The 25,714-nt window shown below is 38.3% G+C and overlaps 1 protein-coding gene across 4 annotated transcripts in view; it reads right to left on the bottom strand.

Moving 5' to 3' along the window:
• Nucleotides 1-25,714, bottom strand: part of ANKRD12 (ankyrin repeat domain 12) — a 113,828-nt gene that overhangs the window by 6,501 nt on the left and 81,613 nt on the right. For all 4 annotated transcript variants that reach the window (XM_079943366.1, XM_079943365.1, XM_079943367.1 and 1 more), the window contains 2 exons: nt 12,070-16,781; nt 4,790-4,888 (listed from right to left, as the gene is read on the bottom strand). In XM_079943366.1, the coding sequence (XP_079799492.1) occupies nt 4,790-4,888; nt 12,070-16,781 (4,811 nt within the window). The remainder of the gene's footprint in view (nt 1-4,789; nt 4,889-12,069; nt 16,782-25,714) is intronic.

Raw genomic sequence — 25,714 nt, 5'->3', positions numbered from 1 at the left:
TTCAATCTCAGAGCAGTTTTTCTTTCACAGTAAGCTTGAGAAATTTGAGAACTCCAAGGGTTCCAAAAGTATAAGCAAATTTCCTTTCCAAAATCAGCAGTCTCTTTTTAAAAATCATCTTAAAATGTACAATGATGGCTTTTAGTATACAGTTATCCCTTGGTATCTGCGGGGGATTGGTTCCAGGACCCCCCCAGATACCAAAATCCATGGATGCTCAAGTCCCTTATATAAAACGGCATAATATATGCATATAACCTACACACATGCTCCCGTGTACTTTCAATCTTCTCTAGATCACTTATGATACCTAATACAAGGTAAATGCTGTGTAAATTTGCCAGTGTGTGGCAAATTCAAGTTTCGCTTTTTGGAACTTTCTGGAATAATTTTTCTTGAGTATTCTGATCTGCGGTTAGTTGAAACCATGGATGCAGAACCTGCAGATATGGAGGGCCAGCTGAACTCACCAAGATGTTCAACCATCACCACTAATTCCAGAACTTTTTCATCACCCCAAGAAGAAACCCCATGCCCATCAGCAGTCACTCTGCATTCCCCTACTTCCCCTGACAACAGCGACTCTACCTTCTGTTTCTATGGATTTACTTATGAACACTTCACACAGATGGAATCACATGGTAACCTGGTCTTTTGTGACTGGCTTCTTTCACATCACATGTTTTCAAGGTTCATCTGTGTTGTAGCATGTATCAGTACCTCATTCTTTTTTTTTTTTCCCCCCTCATTCCTTTTTACCACATTTTTTTTATCCATTCATCAGTTGATGGTCTTTTGGGCTGTTTCTTCCTTTGGGCTATCATGAATGAAGCTGCTACGAACACTCATGCTCCATTTTTGTTTGAATGTATATGTTTATTTCTCCTGGGTAAATAACTAGGAGTGGGACTGCTGGCTTATAATGGTAGTTTTATGCTTAACTTGCTGACAAACTGCCAAAATGTTTTCGACAGCAATTGTATCATTTTATGTTCTCCCCAGCAATGTATAGGGTTCCAGTGTTTTCACACCCTTGCCCATATATGTTTTTGTCTGTCTTTTTTATTATATCCATTCTAACTGTTCTGACGTGATACACCATTGTGGTGGCAGCTTCTCTTTTAGAATGAATATTTCATAGCAACAAACTCACTGTACTCTAATGCTAACTACAGTTGCCCCTTGAACAACGTGGGTTTGAACCGAGCAGGTCCACTTATACATGGGTACGTACGACAGTCCTACACAATCCATGGCTGGTTGAATCCATGGATGCAGAAATGTGGATACGGAGGGCTGACTCTAAAGTTATAAGTTAATTTTTGACTATGCGAGGGGCTGGTGCCCCTAACCCTCATGTTGTGCAAGAGTCAACTGTACTTGTAAACCTCTGACAATCACAGTACAATCCTGCCTTAAAGTGTTAAGTGGGATCCAAAACTTCCACTTATGTAATACACAGTCACTCTTTTGTAAGGTTAATGCCAATATAGGCAATCCTCGCATTTAGCAGATGGGAATTCCTGAGGTCCAGCTGCAGACCTTAGCCTGTCTGGAAGGCTGGGCTGGGAGAAGACTAAACATGTGGCTGGTCTTGTCCCCACCATGTTGCCTATTCACCCCTCAACTGACAAGAAATTTATCCTTCCCCCATTGGAGAATGCAGGCCACATTATATCCAAATATGCATTACTGTAGAGTTTTTCTGTATTTATAATTTAGTGAAAAGCTAAATAGACAGTCCTATTTTTTTTTTTTTTTTTTTTGCGTTACGCGGGCCTCTCACCGTTGTGGCCTCTCCCGCTGCGGAGCACAGACTCCGGATGCACAGGCTCAGCGGCCATGGCTTATGGGCCCAGCCGCTCCGTGGCATGTGGGATCTTCCCGGACCGGGGCACGAATCCATGTCCCCTGCATCGGCAGGCAGACTCCCAACCACTGTGCCACCAGGGAAGCCCTGACAGTCCTATTTAATCTGCTATAAATTGTTATGTGATAAATGACACTCAAAAGAGAAGAGTTGAGTCCAATACTTGTAATTTGTGAATTTAAGTGCAAGTTTAAGGTGGGACTTTAAGTGATAAATATCCAAACACGTGGTCAGATACTAAGAAAAAAATAGCTAGAAGAAAAAATACTTTCTAAAAAGTTGGCTGGGGACTTCCCTGGTGGCACAGTGGTTATGAATCGCCTGCCAATGCAGGGGACACAGGTTCGAGCCCTGGTCCAGGAATATCCCACATGCCGTGGACCAACTAAGCCCGGGTGCCACAACTACTGAGCCTGCATGCCACAACTACTGAGCCCACGTGCCACAATTACTGAAGCCCGTGCGCCTGCATGCCTAGAGCCCGTGCTCCACAATAAGAGAAGCCACCGTAATGAGAAGCCCGTACACCGCAAGGAAGAGTAGCCCCTGCTCGCTGCAACTAGAGAAAGCCTGCGCGCAGCAACAAAGACCCAACACAGCCCCCCAAAAAAAAAAAAAAAAAAAAAAATTTGGTTGTAGTCCTGCAGCGATAAAGAGCAATAACCAAAAATCTTTTTCACCATACAAGAAAGAAATACATTAAAAAAAAATCCATTTAGTTTATTTATTTTTGGCTGCACTGGGTCTTTGTTGCTGTGCGCAGGCTTTCTCTAGTTGCGGTGAGCGGGGGCTACTCTTCGTTGCATTGCGTGGGCTTCTCACTGCAGTGGCTTCTCTTGTTGAGGAGCACAGGCTCTAGGAGCACGGGCTTCAGTAGTTGTGGCACACGGGCTCAGTAGTTGTGGCTCGCAGGCTCCAAAGTGCAGGCTCAGTAGTTGTGGCACATGGGCTTAGCTGCTCTGAGGCATGTGGGATCTTCCCAGACCAGGGATCAAACCCGTGTCGTGTCCCCTGCATTACCAGGTGGATTCTTAACCACTGCGCCACCAGGGAAGTCCCAGATATACATTTGTTAAGTCAGACCCCCTCCCCTAAGATAATTAACAGAGATATGTGGCTTAACTGATAGCCTACATATTCCACTTTAGATCATCATTCTTAATGCTGTGTCTTTGAACTTCTAGAGCAGAGCCTCTCAAACAATGTCTTCTGAGAATGGGCTATGCCTCTCCCAAAGTACTGCCTTCCTCTTAGTTCCTGGGGAGGCAGGTAGGATGCGAGGTGGCTCTGAAGTCAGGGGCTCTTGGGGAGGCAGGTAAGGGGCCAGGGGCTCTGGCTGCAAGATGTGTTCATTCATTTAGCACAGTATTCAAATGTTATCATATTCTATGGGAAAAATGCCCTCAGAACAGAGGTTCTTAGCCTTCGGTCCTCATACTCCTAAGAAGCCTCTGGACAGAATGAGGGGAAGGTCATCTGTGAACCTGAATGGGAAAAATTACGTCTTTATTTTTGCTCACCTCCAACTGGCATTTCTTTCAATTATCAATGTAGGCCACAAACCACAGTGATGCCAGAAGTATCTGCAACTTTGTCATCCACAGAAATCACAACTATTTTCAATTCCTGTTACAGTTGTTGCAAGTATTGCCCCCAAGTTTTTATACTAATTTCTTCTTTGAAATTCCAATAGTCATTAGACCTGCTACGGTATGACATGTGATGGCAGCTCTTCCATGTAGAGACACCTGTGCTACACTACACAGCTGGCCAACTACCAACTAGTTCTTCCCACTGTAGAACCAAATGGCAGAGTTGTTTGTCCTCACACTGGTCAGACTTCTAAGTTGCTTTCTAGTTTTCTGTAATTCTAAATTGTTTGCTGGTGGATAAGTGGAAGGATGCGAGTCATTTTCACTATTAAAGTTCTGCAAATTACACAGTTCAAACGAGAATTCTAAACTGTCTGTAAGGCAGCACAGCTTTTGAAACATGGTTAGATGCACAGATGAATATATACCAGGTGACTTCACACATGCCTGATGGCTGAAACAGCTACTGATGTGGGTTATATGACCTAACTTCTTACTGCTAACACATCGCACCGACGTGGGTCAGGCACAATGTTGTAAGTTCTGTTTCAGTGCTTCTTTTTTTTACTGCTTTTCTCTCTGTAATGCTATAAATTAATTTTCTTCATTTAAAAACATTATTCTGAGGAAAGGTTTTATATTTACCAGATTGTTACAGGAATCCATGGCACAAAAAAGGTTAAGAACCTCTACCCTAGGAAATCAATCATGTATGAAGGAATTGCATACAAGGTTTTGCTTGTATACGAATATGTGTGTATGTCTGTAAAGAAAGATCATAGCTTACATCACATTTGCAGAAAGTCCCTGACTCTCCCACAAAAAATTAAGGTGTCATTATTTTTGTCAATCCAAGTTACTTTCATGATTTCTATAAATAATTAGATAGGTTTTTCCTCCTGTCATTTCATGCCAAAACTAACCACCAGAAACTGGAATACTAAAGCAGAACCTAAAAGGACCAATGAGCACAACCTTGGTAAGAGTCTGTACTACAGTAGCTGGTACCAAGCAACAACTCCAAAGCTTTAGAAATAGGAATTCACTGCTACAGTTCTGCAAATGTGGCAAATGATAAGGAATTATTAGAGATTCTTATATCAATGTATCAAATATATACTGAACATGAATTGTAACATGGGAGCAGCTATCCTAAATCAGGCTTAAAAATTCTCCATCTTATTGCATAAGCACGAGATAAAATCAAACCATTTCCCAAAATGGCTTTAAATAAGGAAGAGTCACTAATAAAAAACTGTAGGCAATTATAATCTATTGTTAAAATACAGTTATCTTTGACATAAATGTAAACTTAAATATTTCTTACCCTTTCAATACTGTGTTGCAAACGAAGTTTCATCCTTACAACTTCCTGTTGTCGAAAAAGCTCTTTAAGCGGATCTGACAGGGAAGGTGGTGGTGTAATCTAATTAAAAAAAAAAAAAGTTGAAAACATTAGATTTTATTTACACTAATCAGCTATTCCTATGAAATTAAAACTTTTTAGTGTATAACTTAATGAAAACAAATTCGATTGTTCTTTGAATTAAATAATATAGTAACAATTACACAACTGGTTGTGACTTCTCAATTTCAACTCTTTGAAACAAAGCAGAGCATTCCAGAAAACTCAGATGTTTTAATTCTGAGGCCACAGCAAATTCCAAAGAGCACATTAGGACTAAGGCAGTTATTTGCCATACAGAGACACATTTTAGAGCATCAGTAAGTGATAGTTCAAAGACAGGGAGGAAGGAGTAACAAAAACACACAAAACACCAAGCAAACAGTCCTAAAGATGACAGCAGTCTGAGGGTATAGTAAGTGAAATCTCTCTGTAGACATGATAAACTCCAAACACTAAAGTGCTGAATTTTACATTTAGTGAATTAACTCTTTTATAAAAATACATGAAATTGTCTTTAATACAGTTGTCGTTTTCAAACTTTATTATATGTGGTAACTCACTTTGTCTATCCATGCTCCAAAAAGCTTATGTTTAGTTCATCTCTAAATTGATCATTATAGTGAACTGTGCTTTCTGGTAGATGCTGGAGGTTAAGAAAGCTGACTCAGGGACTCCTCTGGTGGTCCAGTGGTAAAGAATCCGCCTTCCAATGTGGGTTCGAGCCCTGGTCGGGGAGCTAAGATCCCACATGCCACGGGGCAACTAAGCCCGTGCACCGCAAACTACAGAGCCCACGCGCTCTGGAACCCGCGTGCCACAACTAGAAGCCCGTGTACCGCAACGAAAGATCCCGCATGCCTCTGCAAAGATCCTGCGTGCTGCAACTGAAACTCAATGCAACCAAAAACAAAAAAACAAAACAAAAAAAAAGAAAGCTGACTCAGTCTATGCATACACTCAAGCGTTAATATAAAGAGACATCCAAGTATGGCAGTAACTGTCTGTGATCCCTGAATATTCTCCCTTTACCTCTTGGAGTATCTATATCCCCCCCAAGGTTTTAATTACTGTCAGCATATTAGAGTGAAGTAACAAAGGTTATCTCAGCACATTTTGGCACAGTTTAATAACTCTGGGGACTCTTCTGAAGGGGGAACAAGCAGATACTGTGTGCTTCCTGATGTGGTGCTACAGGGATTATGCAGTACTATACAGGAAATACTCTTGCCAAAGACACAAACCTGGATCCAATCAAGACTCTATTTATAAACAGTAAACGGTTTATAGAAATCATGGGGAATTAAAAACATGTCAAATAACAATCAGTTGAATCAATGCAGAAAATTCTACAATACCAATAACTTACTGGGGCTGATCATTTTTCAGTTCTCTAATTGCAGTAATGCATTTGATTTCTGTGTCTGTAAACTTCTTTAAATTTCTTAAGAGGCAAGAGTAGAGTTTGGTGCTATTATTTTAGTTTTGCGAAGTCCTACGGGCATCCTTCAAGCAGCTCAGAGGACAAATATCTACTCCTTTGAGACCGGAGTGTCAAGAGAAAGCTTCTTTGAGAGGGTTATGCCTGAGCTCTATCTTAAAGGAAGAGCCACAGCAAAGAGTTAAGAGAAATGAGTTGTGGGGAAGAAAGAAAGGGAAAGAAGGGAGGGAGATAATTCACACACGAGAGGACAGTACAATCACCTGCATGAGAACACTCTGGTATCAGGAGGCACCTGTAGGCTGTCCTGAGTTCCTGGAACATCAATGTGAGGGCAGGAAGGGTGGGATACAAGGGTGGAGAGGGCAGCAGGGCCCAGTAATAAAGCTTGTAGTCTGTTCTGGAAACAGCGTTTCTTCAAGCATGACCCACAGAACACTAGGTGCATAGAGACGATTTACTGGAAACGGTTCCAAGAACAAGTAAGTTTGGGAAACACTGTATATATGTACTTATTTAGGTATCTTGTAATTAGCAAATTAAATTTTAATAGTTCTCAGAAGTCCTACAGTGAAGAAATCTATTTATTTTTAGATAAATGGTGTTTCCCAAACTTATTTGATCATGGAAAACACCCCTCTCTCCCTACTGGAGAAGGTATTTAATTAACATACTGTGGAACACGTATTATTTGTAACACATTAGGGTAAATTTTGTATGTAATGGGGAACCAGTGGAAGGTCTTAATAGCTCACTGCTATATTTGGAGAAAAGATATTAGGGGGACAACACTGTAGGCAAAGAATTAAGGAAACACATCACTGTTACACTGGTGTTAAATGAGGAGGGAGTGGAAGAGATGGAGGTCTAAAACTGCGGGTAACTGACTGATTTAGGATAAAAAAGAGGGAGCAGGGCTTCCCTGGTGGCGCAGTGGTTGAGAGTCCACCTGCCGATGCAGGGGACACGGGTTCATGCCCTGGTCCAGGAAGATCCCACATGCCGCAGAGCAGCTGGGCCCGTGAGCCATGGTCGCTGAGCCTGCACGTCCGGAGCCTGTGCTCCGCAACGGGAGAGGCCACAACAGTGAGAGGCCCGCGTACCACAAAAAAAAAAAAAAAAAAGGGAGCAGCTGAGGACCTGTAGGTCCTTAGCACGAGGACTAGATGGCTAGTAATAGAGACCACAGGAGGGTACACAAGGAAAGAGAAGCAGGTTTGGGGGCAAGTTCAGTGCTGAAATGTTGAGTCTGTGGAGCTATCCAGTTAGCAAAAAAGAAGCCGAGGAGAGAGGTTTGGGCAAAATATATAAATTTGGGAATTCTCAACATATATCAATCTATAGAGAAGTCTCTATATGGAGACTTTTGAGGAAACTTTCCTTTTGCTGTTTTCCTCATCTACCTGTAAGTAAATCAGGCATGGAGATTTTGTCTTTTTTAGCATCTGTGAGTCCCAGGAGTCTCTAGAACAGAAGCTCTCTTGACAGCTTCTTCGGGATACCCTTTCTTCTCATCCCCCACACCTCCACCCCTCTGTAGGGTTTCTGTGTATACCAGCTTGTGACAAGTCTTTTTCTTTTCTTCCTCCCCCTGTTCATTTGAGTTTTGGGAACCTGACCTAAAGTTTTATTTTTCTTCCCTTTATTTCCTCTGGAAAAACAGCAGCATTCTGGCTGAATTTTAAGAAAAGCATGTGATAGAAGAATGAACATGTAAGTGGACTCTGGAGACAACGTACCACGTTTATTAACAGGTTCTATAATCAGATTACATAGACAAAGTGAAGAAACCACTTTGACAAAAAGGCAATTAGCAGACTGAAAAGAAACAAATGGATAAAATATTGGTAAATACGGAAAGTAATGTAAAAAACCAATTTTTGTTATTCTGGTCTTTATTATTTTTCAAAAACTAAGTTTCAAATAAACTAGTTTTAGTCCAATAAACTCAAAAGTACAGCTTTTTATGAGCAAAAGGTGGAGGGTTCGCATATTAGCTCTAGTAAATGTGACCCTTAAAGTAATTTTGAGCTGGGTAAAATAATGGCAACCTCTTAAATCTGTACAATGTTTTAAAGTTTTCGATGGGTTGTGGCATATACTATTTCAACCTGCTTTGAGGTGGGGTAGACATTATTGTTTTACAGATATCAAAACTAAGGATCAGAGAAGTGAAGCGAATTCTTCAAGATCACACAGGTGGTTTGCAGCAAAATCTAGACAAACTCATGCATGCTACTTGAAAATCTACTAGTTTTTCTACTACATTGTACTGTGTGTTTCTCTACTTTAGTAATTCTCACTAAAAACAAAGAAAAAATTCCCTACTACATCCAGAAACAATTCTAAGTTCTGTTTATAACCCCTTTTGAAACAACACTTGATTATGACTAAATTCTAATTTAATTAAAGTTATATCCCCAGAACTGCTGCAAGGGGATTAACCTTGTATCACATCACCTTTGCAGGAATAAGCAAAGCTGATAGTAAACACAGGCATGCATAACATATACACAAATATGCATCACGCTATATACACGTGTATACATACATATACGTATCAGCAGGCAGACAGTGCTAAAAGGGCAACCTAACACGGTTTATTAGAAATTGTTTTTAGTGAAACAGTTTGTAAAAATTTCTAATTTAAATGTGTTCTTTATAGCATTATCTATATTTCAACCCTATGATACAAACATAGTTTAGTTCAAAGTTCTTATCCTTTAAGAAGAAATAAAGGAAAAAAGGAAATTATTAGCTTTCTATTTTTTGAATCATTAACAAATTATCTTGCTGACAATTTGAAAGAATGACAAATTTATTTACAACTCTATTCTTTTAAATCTACTACTGTTTACTATTAGTAGAGTAACATCAAAATCTCTGTCCAAGATTTAAAAGGCACTAGCATCAGGTACATTCTGTGAAAGCAGGAATAAAGAATCACCATTCCTCTGTCTGATCTCCTCTGAGCTGGGCTTGGAAAGACGGAACATGTGCAAAGGCAGGCTGTGAACCGGCAGGGAATGGCCTGGGGACCACCGAGTACAGCAGGGTAGTAGCCACAGCCAAGCCTGCATGGGAGGACCATGTATGCAGGAGTGGGGACTTAGCTTATAGAAAACTGAGTCTTCTTTAGATGTTTAACCAGGTAGTCATGAATCAGATCTGAGTTTCAAATAAGGAATCCAGACAATAAGTAGACTGACTAGCCTAGAAGAGACTGGACTAGAACCTATGGCAGCTGCTCAGAACGTCTGTTTTGCTCATTTCTGATATCCAGTTAGCACTATGCTTAGCACAGCTATGAATTACATGCATATGCAATTTTTGAATATCTGATTACGCTATATTCACATGTGTGATAATGAAGTAGTCTAAGGAGGTCATGAGGTCCCTGCATGACAGTGGTTAAGAAAGAAGAGGGGAAAGGAAGTGAGATGAATCAACAGGACTTAGTGACTGATGTGACAGGAAGGAAGAGGGGAGGGTTGAGTTTTGGGTTCCCAGCCTGGGAAGTGAGATAACAGATAATGATGGTAACTGAAGCAGATGGAGCAAAAAGAGCACTTCTGAGATAAGATAAGCGTGTTTGGTATCGGACATAATGATTTTAAGGATATTGTGGGACATTCAGGAGATGTCCAGAAGCAGCTAGACACATGGTTATGGAAATCAGTAGTGTATTCCGGGCTGAAGATAGATGTAAGACTCATTCTACAAGAGATCAAAAGTGTCGTAACCCTTAATCGGATTATAGCTCAGAGGGAGAAGCAGACATGTAAACAGTTAACTGCAACATAACAGGGGAGATATAAGGAAGACACAAGCAATTCTGCTTTGACAAGACCTTGCACAGAGGTGATATCACAGTGGGTACAACCGATGGAAGAGGAGAGAAAAGCAGGCCCGGCGAAAACGACATTTCGCATAGAGGGAAGAGCACTGCCAAAGAACCCAAGTAGTGAAACAAGAGATTCCAAAGAAGAGTGAGTTCAGTTTGGCTGAAACACTAGGTGATTTGGATGAGTGGTGAGAAGATGAAGCAGGAGGGGTAGACTGGGGTCAGACTGTGAATGAATGATTACGCTGGGCTTAGATATGGGTTTTATGTTGTGGGCAATGGGAAGCCAACTAATCACAGCTGAGATACTTCAATAAGGAAACAGCTTTTATTGCTTTTGAAGGGACATAAATTTAACAACAAGAGAGAATGCTCCAATAGAAAGAAACTAGGAGAAAAAAGAAGTGAAAAACTTGCTGCGACGTTGAGAGTGAGATAAAATGACGAGGGCCCTAAATGAAGGCAGTGGTAGAAGGTACAGATTCTGGAAGGTAGAATGGTCAGAATTTGGTTTCTACTGTGGGTGTCCTCACTAATAAATACAAATTTGTTTTTAAGGGAGCGGGTGGTAACTCATTCCCTTTTGGTCTGTGTGAGGTCTGAAGTGGGAGTGGGCGCGTGGTTCGACCCTCCCCCAAAGAACACGGGGAGCCCAAGGTCACATTCCTTCCCTGAGGGCAGACTCCCCGTTAGCAGCTCCCGCAGGTGCCCTGAGTCACTGTTGCACCTGCATTTATTTCAGTTCACCAGCTTGCTCTATCCGCTTCCGATTCCCTCACAGACAAGGATTGCTCACCGTCTCAGAGTCAGCTTCCTGGGGAAGCAAGCCCATTACAGGTGCCTCAGGTCGTTTAGGTGATGATGCCCAGGACACACCTATATTTGAGTCTAGAGATCAACAGAGATGATATGGCTCAACAGAATTTTTTGGGACTAACTGGTGTGTGGAAGGCTGCTGAAACCACAGAAAGAGACAGGACCTCACTGAATGAAAGGTGACTGAAAGTTTAATTCCTGGAGAACTCTGATGTTTAAGGAGTGGGTAGAGGAGCCATGAAAAGATAGAAAAAGATTAGTGAGGCAAGAGGACCAGAAGAGTGCACCATCATGAAAGACCGGGGAGTGGGGGGAGTTTTAAGAACAAGATGGTCACGATATCAAATATGACAGAGATCAAGTAGAAAGAAAAAGGGAGAGGCCAAACAATCAGGCAATTACAAGCTCACTGGTGAGCTTTGTCAGTGCACATAACGGTGACGGGAGGAACAGGAAGTGACAGAGAGGAGACGTCAGGCACACACCACTCTCCAAGCTGTGGCAGTGAGAGGCTGAGCTAGACAAACTGTGACAGGCAAGGGGCAACTTTTTTCTCCCTGGGATGAAGGAGACCCAAATATGTTCACAGTGGGTGGATAAAGGCCAGTGGAGAGAGAAAATTTTAAAATATATTAGCAAGAAGTGTTTTCATAGAGGAAGGTTCCAGAGAAGACTGGAGGGAATGGGATCAAAAGCACATGGAAAGGAATTACTCTTCAGAGAAATAAAAGTATAACTCCTTAGGGTTGAAAGAAAAAGCAGGTAAGGAACAAAATACCATGGACCAGTGCTGTTCAGTAAGGTAGCACAGCCTACACACGGCTACTGAGCACAGACTGACACGTGGTTGGTCTGAACTGAGACATACTGCTAGCCCACCGGATTCCAAATACTCAGCACCGAAAAAAAATAAAAAGATTACAGACTATCTCCGTAACTTTTCTATATTGATTCTATTTTGACACTGAAATAGTAAAACTAATTTTGCCCGTTCCCTTTTACTTTTTAAAATGTGGCTACTAGAAAATTTAAAACTATACATGACTTTCATCACATTCCTAGTGAACGGGTTGCAGGTGTGTATCAAGTGAGGTTACTTACTGTGGGGATGCAGATCTTGCTTAAAGGGTTTCCATCCAGGAGATACGATCCATTAAATGTCACATATTCATCGTAATACTGAGGTGCTTGAGGGATAACACTACACAACAATTTGCGTTTTTCTTCGATTTTTTTCCTTATGTGCAAGTATTCAAAATATGGATTTGCTCTCTCTGAACTGTACGGCTGGATCTCGTCTAGTTTCAGAGAGTCCACGATGGCTGCCAGAGACTGCTGAGTTTTCTCTTTTGCTTGCAGTAAAGAGGGACTTGCTTGCACAGGCTGAGGCACACGTGACACTTTCCTTTTCCGTGGGTGGTGAATCTGAGGATCATCCTCCTCAGTTAATCTTATTCTTCCTCGAGGAGATGAAGACTCAGTATCTTTGTCTGCTAACAGTGTACAGGTGGCAAGAATCTGTTTGCTTTGATTTGCTATTGTATTTGCTTTGTTTCTAGTCATCCTTTGAGGAATTTGGTTTTCAGTTTTATCATCTTCAGCACTTTCTTCTAATTCTACTTTAACTAAGTGTCCATATCTGTGCATTTCTGGTTGACCTGGTTGTTGTGAATGGTTTTCCAGACTCGATAAAGTACTCTGTTGTGATTCTTCATCTTCTATGGAAAGCAAACACTTTTCACTTTCAGGACAGTGTTTTGGATTATCCTGTTCATTCAGGTTTCCTTTTGGCATCCCTGCATTCATTTCACATAAATCAGAATCACACTTATCATTCAAATGAGTCAAAACCAAACTCTCCAGTTTGTTTTCTTTTTCATGTGAAATAACCTGAATATCAGAAGTGCTATTTTCAGCCTCATGGCCACTGGAAGACTTATACATCAGTTTGCTAAATGCATAATGTGTATTTGGCTGGGAAGAGGCATCACTTCCATTAAAGTCCTTTTCTGATGGTAATACAGGCAAAGTATTAGCTTTCTCAAAATTCGGTGCTGTTTCTTGAACAGTGCTTTCAGAGAACACTGGGACAAAGGCATCTGTCTTCTGAACATCTGTTAGGATAAAAGTATTCTCCATATCTTTTGTAGATTCATTATCAGTATCTAAAACAGAATTGATAATTTGAATTGCATTTTTCTGTTGTAAAATACCTGGCTCTTGATTGGCAACATATGACAAAGATCTATGCTTAGAAATAGATTCAGCATCTGAAAGTGATTGGCTGTGAAAAGAGCAAGGTTGCTGTGAAGGGAGAAAGGATGCTGGATCCTGAGCACAAGTGTTTCCTGGCAATTCAGTCTGGTGCAAGGATACAAAATCAATATTCTGTTCTTTCAATATTTTGTGTTCAGAGTTACAAAAACCCTGAACAGAGGAATCTTGATCAGATGTAGTAGAATTTGGGCAGATGAAGTCACTGGCGCTTAATGACTCCCGTCTATCAACAGGTATTTCCCATGATTTACTTTGGATCACACCAACCTGATTAGACGGCTCTAGATACACAGGACTGTCCATCAAAGTGCCCACTGCAGCAGTGCTCTTGATACCATTTGTATCAGCAGAAGTGTATTTGCTGTTTATAGATCTAGTTGGAGAGGCTGCAAAACTGGAATGTGTGTTAGACGCACTTGAAAGTTCTCTTTCAGGCACATCCGAGGGTACCTCAGGTTTGGGAGAAGGACAAGCATCTCTTGGCACAACTAAGCCATCTTGACCGCTTTCTTCTGATATTGTTTGGAAGTGTTTTGTATGTTCGCAAATGACAGATGGCATGCTACATCTTCGAACTTCTGCAGTTGGTCTCCCCTCATTTATAACTAGTTTAGCATCTTCTACCGAGGACCGGAGATGGGCTGTTGGAAGTCTGCTCGTATAAGATGCTTTAATCCGCTCTGGTAGTTCAGTCAGGCTATCCGACTCCCTTTCATGAAGGGCAGGAGATTTGGCAATTGACAAAAACGGTGACTGGGAAAAGGACATTTGGGAATCTGAACCCTCTAACATAAAGTCTGAGTCATACTCCACTGGAAGCCTTGGGGTTGTCACTGTAGTATGGCAAGAATCTTCTGAGCTAGCCACCGAAATCATGGATACGGACCTGGAGCTGAGACCTGGCTTTTCACTTTCTGATCTAGGAGATCTGTTTAAGCTATTATCTGAAACAAAGGATGACTTGCCTAAATTCACTGTATTTTTGGTGTCGACAGATTGTGACCTGTTACTTACAGCATCTTTGCAACGTTTCTCCTTGGTATAAGCATCAGTCAACTCTGAACTCTTCGACCTAGTAAGTTCTTTATTTTTGGACTCAGCTGGTACATGCTTTGTTTTTTCTTTATCTTTTACTTTAAGTTCTAAACAATTACGATTTCTCAACCGCTCCTTTTCTTTTTGCTTAATCTTTTCCTTGTGTTTTCTGTGCCACTGCTCTATTTCTAGGTCTTTAAGGCTTAGCATCCGCTCAAAGCTGGTCTGCATTAAGTCATCATTCACTAGCCTCTTTTCTTTGGGTCGAGTATCTTTTGATGCTGGTGATGACTTAGGTTTAGGCTTATCTGCTTCGGGTTTTACTTTGAGTGAACTACTTAGTTGAACTTTATCCTTGTGTTTGTCTCGTTCTTTGTATCTGTCTATATCTTTATCTTTTTTGTCTTTTTCTTTTCCATCAGGAGTTCTCAAAGGCTCATCTTTTGTTTTTTCTTTAAGAGAGAAAGTTTTTTCATGTTGTGCTTTATTGCTATCTGCTATACTTGACCTCCTCTCTTCCTGGAACTGTTTGGAGTTAGTTATATTTACATTATCTCTAGATTTTTCCTTTTTATCTACCTCCCTATCTTTTTCTTTATTTTTGCTTTTTTCTGATTTATTATACTCAGTATTATCTGATTGTTTTTTTTTTTCCATCAAGTGCTTCTCTTTGCTCTCTGCAGGATGTCTCTCTTTTTCAAATTTTTCTTTGTCATGTTTCCTATCTATCTTTTCTCTACTTTTCTCTCTGTCATCAGTTTTTTTAACAGTAGTAATGTTTTTTATCTTCTCACCTTCTTTATGGCATTTTTCTGTGTGATGTGAATATAGCTTGTCTTTTTCTTTTATTCTGTCAACACATTCACTAGGATCTAACCTGTCTTTCTCTGACTTATGCTCATGTTTTACCTTCTTCTCTTTTTCAGAATTTTTTCTTTCAGCCTTCTCAACGTCCTTTTCTTTACTCTGAAACCGTTTCTCAGATTTTTCCTTACTTTCTTTCATATGCTTTTCTTGTTTTTCAATTTCTATTTCCTTTTCCACTGAATGTAACCCTATAGACTCTTCACTGGCACTTATACCTAAAGAACTGAATTCTGTTTCTTTATCAGTTGGTACATTCTCTCTCTCATCTTTCAAATCTCTTATTTTTTCCTCCCTAAAAGATTTCTCGCTTTCCTTTTTAATCTTTTCTCGTTCTTCTTTAAAGTTCCTCTCTTTGGAGACATGCTTTTCCTTGGTTGATTTATCATCTTTTATGTTTTTCTCCAGCTTTGATTTTTTTTCTAATGTTAGGGACTCATGTTCCATACTTAAAAATAGATCTTCAGTTTCATCACTTTTAAAAAAATTCTCTTTCCAAAATTCTCTATCAAATTCCACACTCCGCTGCAGCTCTTTAGCACCATCCCTATTTTTGTATTTTTCCTTTTCACCTTCAATTTCTTTTTTATGCTTTTCTTTTTCCCTTTCTTTATGTTTTAATTTATGCTTTTTTAATGTTTTACCCTCTTTATCCATTTTTTTCAGCGTGCAATCTGAGTTTTCAAATGTTGGACTGTGATCTTCATCCTTTATTTTGGCATTTGACTTTTCACCAAATTCTAAGTGGAAATCTTTCTGATGTTTGTTTTTTTCCTTATGCTTACAAGATTTTACACTTGAACTTTCTGGCAAGAATTCAGATTCTATATTATCATACCGAACAAGATCAGGCTGTAATGACATTTCAGAACTTCCTGGTGATAAACATGTCTTAGAATGTTCTTGTTTTAGTGGTGTTGACTGCTTTTCACTGAGTCCACAAGAATGTTTGGGAGATTTACCAGTGGAAATATGAAATAAATGTAATGAAGTATCATCTTTTGGGCTAAAAGATTTCCTAAAATTCCCCTCCTCTCTGGTCTTTTCTGAACAATCTAGTGCAGTATTAACTGTCAAGTTTGTTACTCTGGTATTTTCTTTCCCCTCTTTTTCTTGCTTCAGCTCTTGGTTCTCTTTATTTTTGTTCTGGTTCTTTAATTTTCTTTTAACTTTGCCTTTCTGTTTGTGTTCATTTGAAACTCCATATTCCTTTCTGGTCTGTACATCAGAATTCGATGTTTCAGGGACAGAACATGGAGCAGAACACTTTTTGTTCTGAAGAATTTCTTCATCTGAACTTTCAGAACTTGAATACAAAACCCTAGATGGCTTTTGTTTTTTACTTTTAAATGATTTAGGATAGAACGCTTTCTCCTGTTTTGCAAATAAGCTACTCTTTTCTACTTGAGTCTCGTTCTCTCTTCTCAGCTCTTTCCTAAGAATGCGCCTGCCATCGATCATCTTGTTTACTGCTTCCTCCTCGTCATCTTTGAACTCATACTCATCAAGGGCACATGGAAGAGCTGCTTTACTGGGAACTATTTGTTTACTTTCACAGATGAGAGAGTCTTTCTCTGTCTCAGAGTCAATATTTTCATCAACACTGGAAGGATTTACAGACCGAGCCTCTTCAGAATCTAGAATAAGAAAGGAAAATCTGCTGTTAGTCAAGAGACAACTGTCAGAAAAGTAAGACTGAGAGAAAAATATAGCATATACATCAAATATTTCGAACAATTCAGAGAAAAAAATCATATTTATATGTAAATAATACAACAGCAATATGTAAGAACTCTGCTACAGTTTTGTGGAAAAGCCTGACAGAGAATCTGCTTCAGGATGACACCCCGTGACACTTCTAAAAGCACACAATACACTGGATTTACAACAGATACCAAAAAGACGTATCCAATATTAAAATGTATGTATAATATAATGAAGAGGTTCATAACTCAGGGGACTGGATTCAGGAAAACACTGGCTACTAATGTTATGTAAAAAAAAATTTTTTTTTTGGCTGTGCCATGCGGCATGTGGGATCTTAGTTCCCTGACCAGGGATGGAACCTGCCCGCATCCCCTGAAGTGGAAGCACGGAGTCTTAATCACTGGACCACCAGGGAAGTCCCCTATAAAATTTTACATATATGTACATTTTCTTTTTTCCTGGAGAGAGAATATTTAAGTAGAATTCTTTGATGCAAAGAAGACTAACAATCACTAACTTAAAGGGTTTATAATTAAGTAAACATCACAGATCGTTTTATATGCTTCAGAATTTTATTAGTAAAAGCATAAAAGAGCAAATGATTCCCATAAAGGATAGAACTTGAATAAAGGTGAATGGTTTTAACTATACAAGATACATGACTATCTGCTTTACTATCCGTTAGAAAAAAAAAAGAAGAAATATATCCCCCAATTACACAGTCAAGATTATAACAGATAAATTGAATAGATACATAATTAGAAAAAAGCTATTTTATTCTTTAGTTTATTTATTTATAGTTTATTTTCTTCCTAGTTGGGCATCTTTTCTTAGCTGAAATGTACATTGCATACATGGGGCCTCCAGCTGAAAAGAAAACCCAGAACTCTAATTAAAAGAAAACTGAGGCCTCTGACCAAAAGAGGAAAAAACCAAACTCATTATAAAAAGTAACTAAACACTTTTTTGGCTGAGTATTTAATAATATTAAAGTTATAAATTTATTTTAATACATGAAGCTTCCTCTAAAGTGATCTAACTCCCAAATATTCTCTTTACATGGAAATTCAAATTCCAGAAGCATTGTAGAGTGTCTATAAGGTTTTGAGCACTGTATAGGAGCTATGGAGAGATCACAATCTTATTTTCGCAGAGGATGTGGTAATATTCTAAGACAATACTATTATTAAGTGCCAATGAGTGACACGGTTATATTGACATGAGGTATAAAAAAGAATATTTTTGGAATTACAACTGCTTGTAAGCATAACTCCATTCCCAGTTACCAATACTGCAATACAGAGTATCAAGCCATAGAACTTTTTGCTGCAAAAAAGGAACAGCTGTTTTGGAAGTAGCATTTATTCTGCTCCTTGATTAAATAAATACAAGAATATGTACTGATATGACAGGTATTATTTTGTCTTATTGGTGCCTTGTTTACAATTTGTTCTTGAGGACTGTTCTCCCCTTGCCGTTTTTAGGAACTTGACTTTTTAGGGTTTATATGTAAGTATTCTATTTATATTATTTCTCATTAGGTAAGTTTTACTGGAAATTGGGAATGGTTTTTTCCTTTGTATATCCCACAAAACCTTAATTCGACACTTAGAATCAATCTTAAGTAAATATTTATTATGCTCCTCCAGGCACAGAGTGCTAGGTGCTACAGGTGACATGATGAAAAGAACACAGTCCTGCGCTGTAACAGTTACACAACCTGAAAATTGCTAAAATGGCAGTGGGCACTAGGTCCAAAGGGTGCACTTGGGAAAGAGTCAGTATACTGGGAGAAGTGAAGGGAAGCAGGCTTCTCAAAGCAACAGCACTGAACCGAGGCAGGAAGGATGTATAGGAAGTTCAGGTAGGCTTTAACGGCATGAAAACAACTATTATGAAAATAAGGAGCTCAAACCACAGTATGTCCCATTTAATATATGGCTTTTTTTCATTGAACAGTCGTAGATATTTTCTTTTGAAGTTGCATTTTCTTTATTACTGTTTTTAAGGGCTGTATATTACATGGAGTTAATGTGTAATCATTTAAACGGATCCTCCTGAGGGGACATTCAGGTTGTCCTAATTATTTGATATTATACTTAATAATTTAGAAAAAACTTTTGTATAGCTTATCAGTTGAAAATAGCAGTATATAAATTTGTCTGTGTGTGTGTATGTAGGGAAAAAGAAATGAGAGAAATACATCAAAATAGTATCCATATTAAACTCTGGCCAGAGGAATTATGCCTTTTTATTTTTTTTCAAGTTTTGCTGTATTTTCCAAATTCCTAGCCTAACACATGTATTAGTTTTAACATCAGAAAAAATATTTTTAAAAACTACACTAATAGGTATAAAATGGTACCACTATTTGTTCGATTTTTTGATTACAGGTGTGGCTCATTTTTCCATGTGTTTGTATTTCTCCTGTGTTAACATCACTTTATAATTTCTTCATCCTATTTTCTTCTGGTCTTCTTTGCCTATGCATATTAATATATTACTTAAATTATACTACACACATACTCCTGTGTATGTTTCAATCACTATATCATAGTGCTTACCATTCTGAATATACATATTAAAGGTCAAATGCACATTCTCTGAGTTACACACATACGTGTACCTGAGAGATGTAAGGTTGTCATCTGTGCTCCTGATTCATCAACTGAAGGTAATTAAGCAATGCTCTCCAACACAGATATGTTTTTTCCCCCACGGTTCTTTTAAAGAGACTCCTACTTTTTTAAAAGGGAAAAACATAAGTTCTAAAGTGAATAAGTTAGCCTCATGGTACATGATATGTCCGTGATGAAGAGTGTGGAATTACCCCAGGGAAGGATAGCAGCCTGGCTCTGGTCACTGAGTTGCACCTGCCCAACAGGCTCACTCCTCTCTGCACGTGATTCTCAGCACCAGCAGCAACGACCCTGCATGGTTCTCATGAAGCTGGCTAGTCTGTGACCCCAGCAAAGATACTACAATTCTGTGATGCCATTTCACTGTCAGACCAGGCTGAAACCCTTTTCTTCCCTAAGCAGTCCAAACCTTTTTGATTTACTTTACCCAGGACTATAGATCAAGCTGGTCTTGGAATTCTAGTGCAGTAGTAGCTTTAAAAAAATGTTTGCTCTGCCTCCCTTAGGAGATGATTGCTTAGAGTAAGAAATTCACCTAGAATCCAAATCCTCAAATCCTTGTTCTCAAAATGGCCATGGTTATCATTATACTGCATTATTTTCTAATCTGTTGCAATCTTTTTAGTCTTTAATATCTATTTAGTCACTAAATTTGAACTCGTATTTAAAACATTTTACCAAATTATTTCTGATAAAAAGCTCCTTTAAAAAATGTTTATGTTTAGCATCTCAACAATTTTATTTGGGAAACTAGGAAGAAAAGTGAGAAATAAGCAATCATTAAAACATTAAATTTTTATTAAAACATTTTTCTTCTCCATGCAAAAATGCTAAATAACAAAATGAAACTTAATTGTTAAAAAACAAACACATTTGGAAGTTGCTCTGTACCTCTCAAGGCACTCTAAGATATTTGCAACTAACACTAGTGACATTTAAAGAATAGCTAAATGTTACTTGAGATCACAATTATCCTTAGGCTTGACTTTTCCCCTACTGAGGCTACCATAAATTTCCATCTTATCTTGTATGGAATCCAAAAGGAACAGATGTGACCAATGCAGGAAGATGACAGTATATAAAGTAAATCCCTCCTCCTTCAAAATCTCTCCAAAATAACCAGCATGCATTTGACGAAGCAATTATATTTCACATGCCTAATAAGAAAATCAACAGATTCTGGGCTTTTAAAATAGTCTGATTATATTAATGATTACACATCTTCAGGAAACATAACTATATTCTACTAAAGTCACATATACTTCGGGAGTGGGTGATGACAAAACAAAACTAAATATACCATGACCCTAAACTTAAAGAACTTATAGGCAAGTCCAAGTCTCTACTTTTCCTCTGAGATTCAACTGCCTAACCTGGAACTTCTTGGACTCCTTTCAACCACCCTAATTCAAGACTGAACACATTCAACTCATTACTTTCTCTCCCACAACTGCTTCCTCTTGCTGCTAAAAGCCAATGTTTTCCCACCTCTGGCATGACAACAACCCACTTATGCAAAATAAAAACCTCAGAGTCTTTTGCAACTCTCTCAATTCCTCAGCTTCCAAATTCAACCATTCAAGTGTCACTCTCTGGACTATCTCTTACATTCATCTTCTCTCGATCCCCATGGCCACTGTCCCAGCTCAGGTCCTCACCAGTGCTTGCCTAGATCAGTTATCACCTGAAATCACAATGTGGCCAGCATTACAGATCATATCATGTTTCTTCTCATCTGAGGGTTCCTGCCTCTAGGATAAAAGACTTCCCCAAATCTGAAGCACTATCTCTACTACTACTACCATCAACTATTAATACCATCAATTATTATCCCCATTTAAGAGACATGTAAACAGAGTAAGAGCTAATAAGTAGCTTGTCCAAGGTCACCTCACCATGAAGGGCTATATCCTGGGGTGTCTTCATCCGCCTTCAGAGTGTGTTCTACACATAATCTCCCATCTTTCATTCCTTCTTGCTACACACATTTGCCATACCAGTGTATTACTTCCTATTCCCCAAACTTCTATGCACATTTATGTAGATTCTCATCAGTTACTTTTTTAAAAAAACTGAAGTATAGTTGATTTACAATATTGTGTTAGTTTCAGGTAACTCAGTTTTATATACATATGTATATATTTTTTTCCATCTTTTCCATTATAGGTAGTTATAAGATATTGAATATAGTTCTGTGTATAAATCCTTGTTGTTTATCTATTTTGAATATAGTAGTGTGTATCTGTTAATCTCAACCTCTAATCTACCCCACCCCCACTTTCCCCTTTGGTAACCATAAATTTGTGTTCTATGTCTGTGAGTCCGTTTCTGTGTTGTAAATAAGCTCATTTGTATCATTTATTTTAGATTCCAAAGATTAAATATCATATATTTGTCTTTACTCAGTTACTCTTTATTATTTTCCAACTACTTAACTATAAGATATTTTAGATTATTGGTCAAGGAGAGGTGCAGTTCAAGAATTTATATTTTAGGAAGGGCATAGGGGTAGGAATCTGTTGTGGGGAGGAGGCTGGGTAGGGGACTTACTTGTCTTGAGGCTACGTTTGCATTGGTATTTACTTATATGTTTATTTGGATTGATCTGGAAGGAGGTAAAGTTAACTTCTCAGTTACCCCTGGGAACATCACTGGTTTGAAACCATTCCAAAAGATGTGTGTATTTTATTGCTGCTATTCTGATCACTGGGATTTGGGAGGTCAAAGATCGTTTCCCAGGAAAGTCAAGGGGCAAAGAGAAGACTATCTGTTCTACAATATCCCCTATGCATTCCACCTATTCTAGATGAATACGTGCTTAAATACATGCACGCGCATGCACGCACACTTCAGCTTCTTGTAAACTTATAAAAGTATACTACTTTATTAATAAGCACTGTGTAAATTATAACACCTGGAGAATGAAAAAATTAGGTATTATCTATTTGTGGGACGGATGATGGTAGGGATAGTAGTGCATTTACTGAGAATAAAAAGGCCTGTTGATGGAATTTGGGAGTTCTTTGTGGGAAGATAACCTCCAGTGAGGTAACTCTACTGTTCTGTTTTTCACTTACCCAACAGATACTTCAAATACAAGTCTGTGACTTATACTTAGGGACTTTTGTAATACCTCGCATGTGCAGATACTTAATAAATGTAGAATGAGTATACAACTAGAGGATTTCAGAACTGGATTAAGACGTCAAGAAATCAAGTCGGGGTGCTTATACTGGACAGACAGGAGGACTGTAGAAAGGAACAGAAACATGTAACACAAGTAGAAACTAACACACTACTGTAAAGCAATTATGCTCCACTGAAGACGTTAAAAAAAAAGCCATGTAACACAAATTTATCCACTTTACAATTTTGTTTAACGTCCAAGTGCCATTGACTACTACTACTACTGTCTGACTCATTCATTGCTGACGTCTTCTTAAAGTCAGCACTTTGAAGAGGTGGCAACCACTTCACCCACACGGTATCAGTTCCCACAGCACTGGTCACGTGGAGATTAGGTCTGTCACTTGAACGGCTTTCAGCCACCCTTAGATTTTGTATAGCCTGCACTTTCACACCTTATGCACTAACACTTCCAATATTCTTCCTATACTGAGCGCATGCTTTTATACATCAGCTGCTGAACGTTTTTGAGTCAGCCAGAAATTTACTTTTAAACAATGGCACCATCTTTATATAGTGTGGTGCCTGTACAATTATTTGAGTACATACGTATTTTGTACTTTATGAAAATGGAAAAATTAGCCCCCTTCAGAAGCTGAAATAAAGACTGTTCAATTGTGAAGAAAAGGAAAATTAGAGAACCCATATAAATACTAGATATATATTAGAGTGTGTCACATTTTGAAAAGCAGTGATGAAAAATAAGGTTTAAAATTACAGGCAATATCAGCATGTAAAATATTTAGATAATGTATACAGAGCTTATGCCAATACTAAGTGCTAGAAATTAGTTTCAAAAGGAGCCTAATGTTCACCTCTGTCTTGACAAAAATTAAGAAAATTGATCAGAACCATTAAAATAATCTCCTGCTCAACCTGTGGCTAAATCCCTTTGTAATCACCACAAGCAACTCTTCCTTTCCAGTATTAAAGTCAGGTTACCACTAAACTCATTGTAGGTTAACAAAGAAAATGTGAAATTGAGATAAGAAAAATACTTGGAAAATAGTTTTCCTTAACTAAAATCATGGAGATGCAATGAGCAAAATCCAGACTTTGGGAAAAACTGCCAGGCACATGATTTTTTCAACAACAGAAGAATACAAGAACGTAAGAATGGAAGGGAATATTTACAGATTAAAAGATACTCAAACATCTCACCCAACTGCAATATATGGACTTCATTTGGATTCAGACTTTGAAAAAGTTGAAAAAAACTTATGATTTTATGAGGCAATGAGAACTTGGAACAATAACCAAATATTTACTAGGAATCCAGTTTAGTTAGCTTAGGTATGATACTGATATTATGTTTTTTTTTAATTCCTATCTTTTAAGAGGTACCTACTAAAACATTTTCTAATAAAATGACTTCAAAGATGGGATAGGGAAGAATGGATAGAACAAAATAAGATTGGCCATAAGGTGGTAATGATTAAAAGTGGGTAATAAGTATACATGGGTTCGTAATACTACTCCTCTTTCTGCTCTGTACTTTCACTATAGAGATTAAAAATTAAAAATTTCTATATTGGGCTTCCCTGGTGGCGCAGTGGTTGAGAGTTCGCCTGCCAATGCAGGGGACACGGGTTCGTGTCCCGGTCTGGGAAGACCCCACGTGCCGCGGAGCAGCTAGGCCCGTGAGCCACGGCCGCTGAGCCTGCGCGTCCGGAGCCTGTGCTCCGCAACGCGAGAGGCCACAACAGTGAGAGGCCTGCGTACCGCAAAAAAAAAAAATTCTATATTGAAACAAAAAACATTAATTTGCATACAATTAATCTATTTTAAAATGTTATCAACAATGAATATATCATGCAATGTACAGAATTAACCCCCCCACCATAACATATATACTATACTTAGGGAGTTTTAAAATAAATAATTTTCTGAGTATAAAATCAGGTAATATGTAAGCACATTTTCAGGAATACATATGAAAAGATACTCTTTCATTAAAGACAGTAAATTAAAAAAAAAAGACAAAAAAAAAAAAAGACAGTAAATTAGGTAACTGTAGGCTCTATGGCAAAAAACAAAAAAATCATACCAGCAAGGTGACTACAGTTAACAATACTGTATTGTATACCTGAAAGTTGCTAAGGGTAGATTTTAAACGTTCTTACAACACACACACACACACACACACACACACACAAAATTGTAATCAGGTTAGGTGGTGGATGTGTCAACTAACCTTACTGTGGTAATCACTTTGCAATATATACATATATCAAATAATTACACTTACACCTTAAACTTACACAATGTTATATGTCAATTATCTCAATAAAGCTAGAAAAAAAATAAAGGAAAAAAGCCATCTTGACTACTTTAAATGATTATATAAACCAGTGAACTTGATTAGAGTTTTCATCTTTACGATGGTAAATAAAAATGACATTTTAAAGATTATAAGACTGCAATATCATATAAAGGATGGTCCTGAATGTTTCATTTTAAATAACTGGACATGACTAATATGATAACTTTATTTCAGGTTTTCACTGTTTTTAAAGGAAACATTTATCAAGTGCTTACTCTGTGCCAGTCAACAGTCTATGTGTCTTTGTATATTAACTCATTTAACCTTTATTTACCACACCACCATAAGTACTGTATGTACTCAGGAACTGTATGTACTGTAATTCCTATTTTACAGATGTGGAACGTAAGCATGTACAGGTTAACTAACTTGCCCACAACTTGAGATCCAGGGCTGAAACCTAGATAATAGTATAGGAGCACTAAAACACAAGCTCTTACGATTAAATTAATACAGCACTCCAAACAGTGGGGAAAAAATGATGGTTTTGGCTTGATTTCCATTGCCAAAAAGTCTACAATGTGTTGAAAGCCTTTTTTTTTTTTTTTTTTTTGGTGTAACGTACTCAATCAGAATGATGAATTCTTTTAACAGGAATAGTACTTTAAAAAAAAAATTGGAATTGTGTTTATATATATCATTTTTATTCAGAGATGCACTAATGCATAAAAAAGTCCTAACATAAACTTCTTTAGTGATCTTCATTTATTAACAT

Source organism: Stenella coeruleoalba, assembly GCF_951394435.1.
Source record: "Stenella coeruleoalba genome assembly, chromosome: 14".
NCBI lineage: Eukaryota > Metazoa > Chordata > Mammalia > Artiodactyla > Delphinidae > Stenella > Stenella coeruleoalba.
Note: the sequence above shows the minus strand (reverse complement) of the source record. Positions and strands in the feature narration are given on the sequence as shown.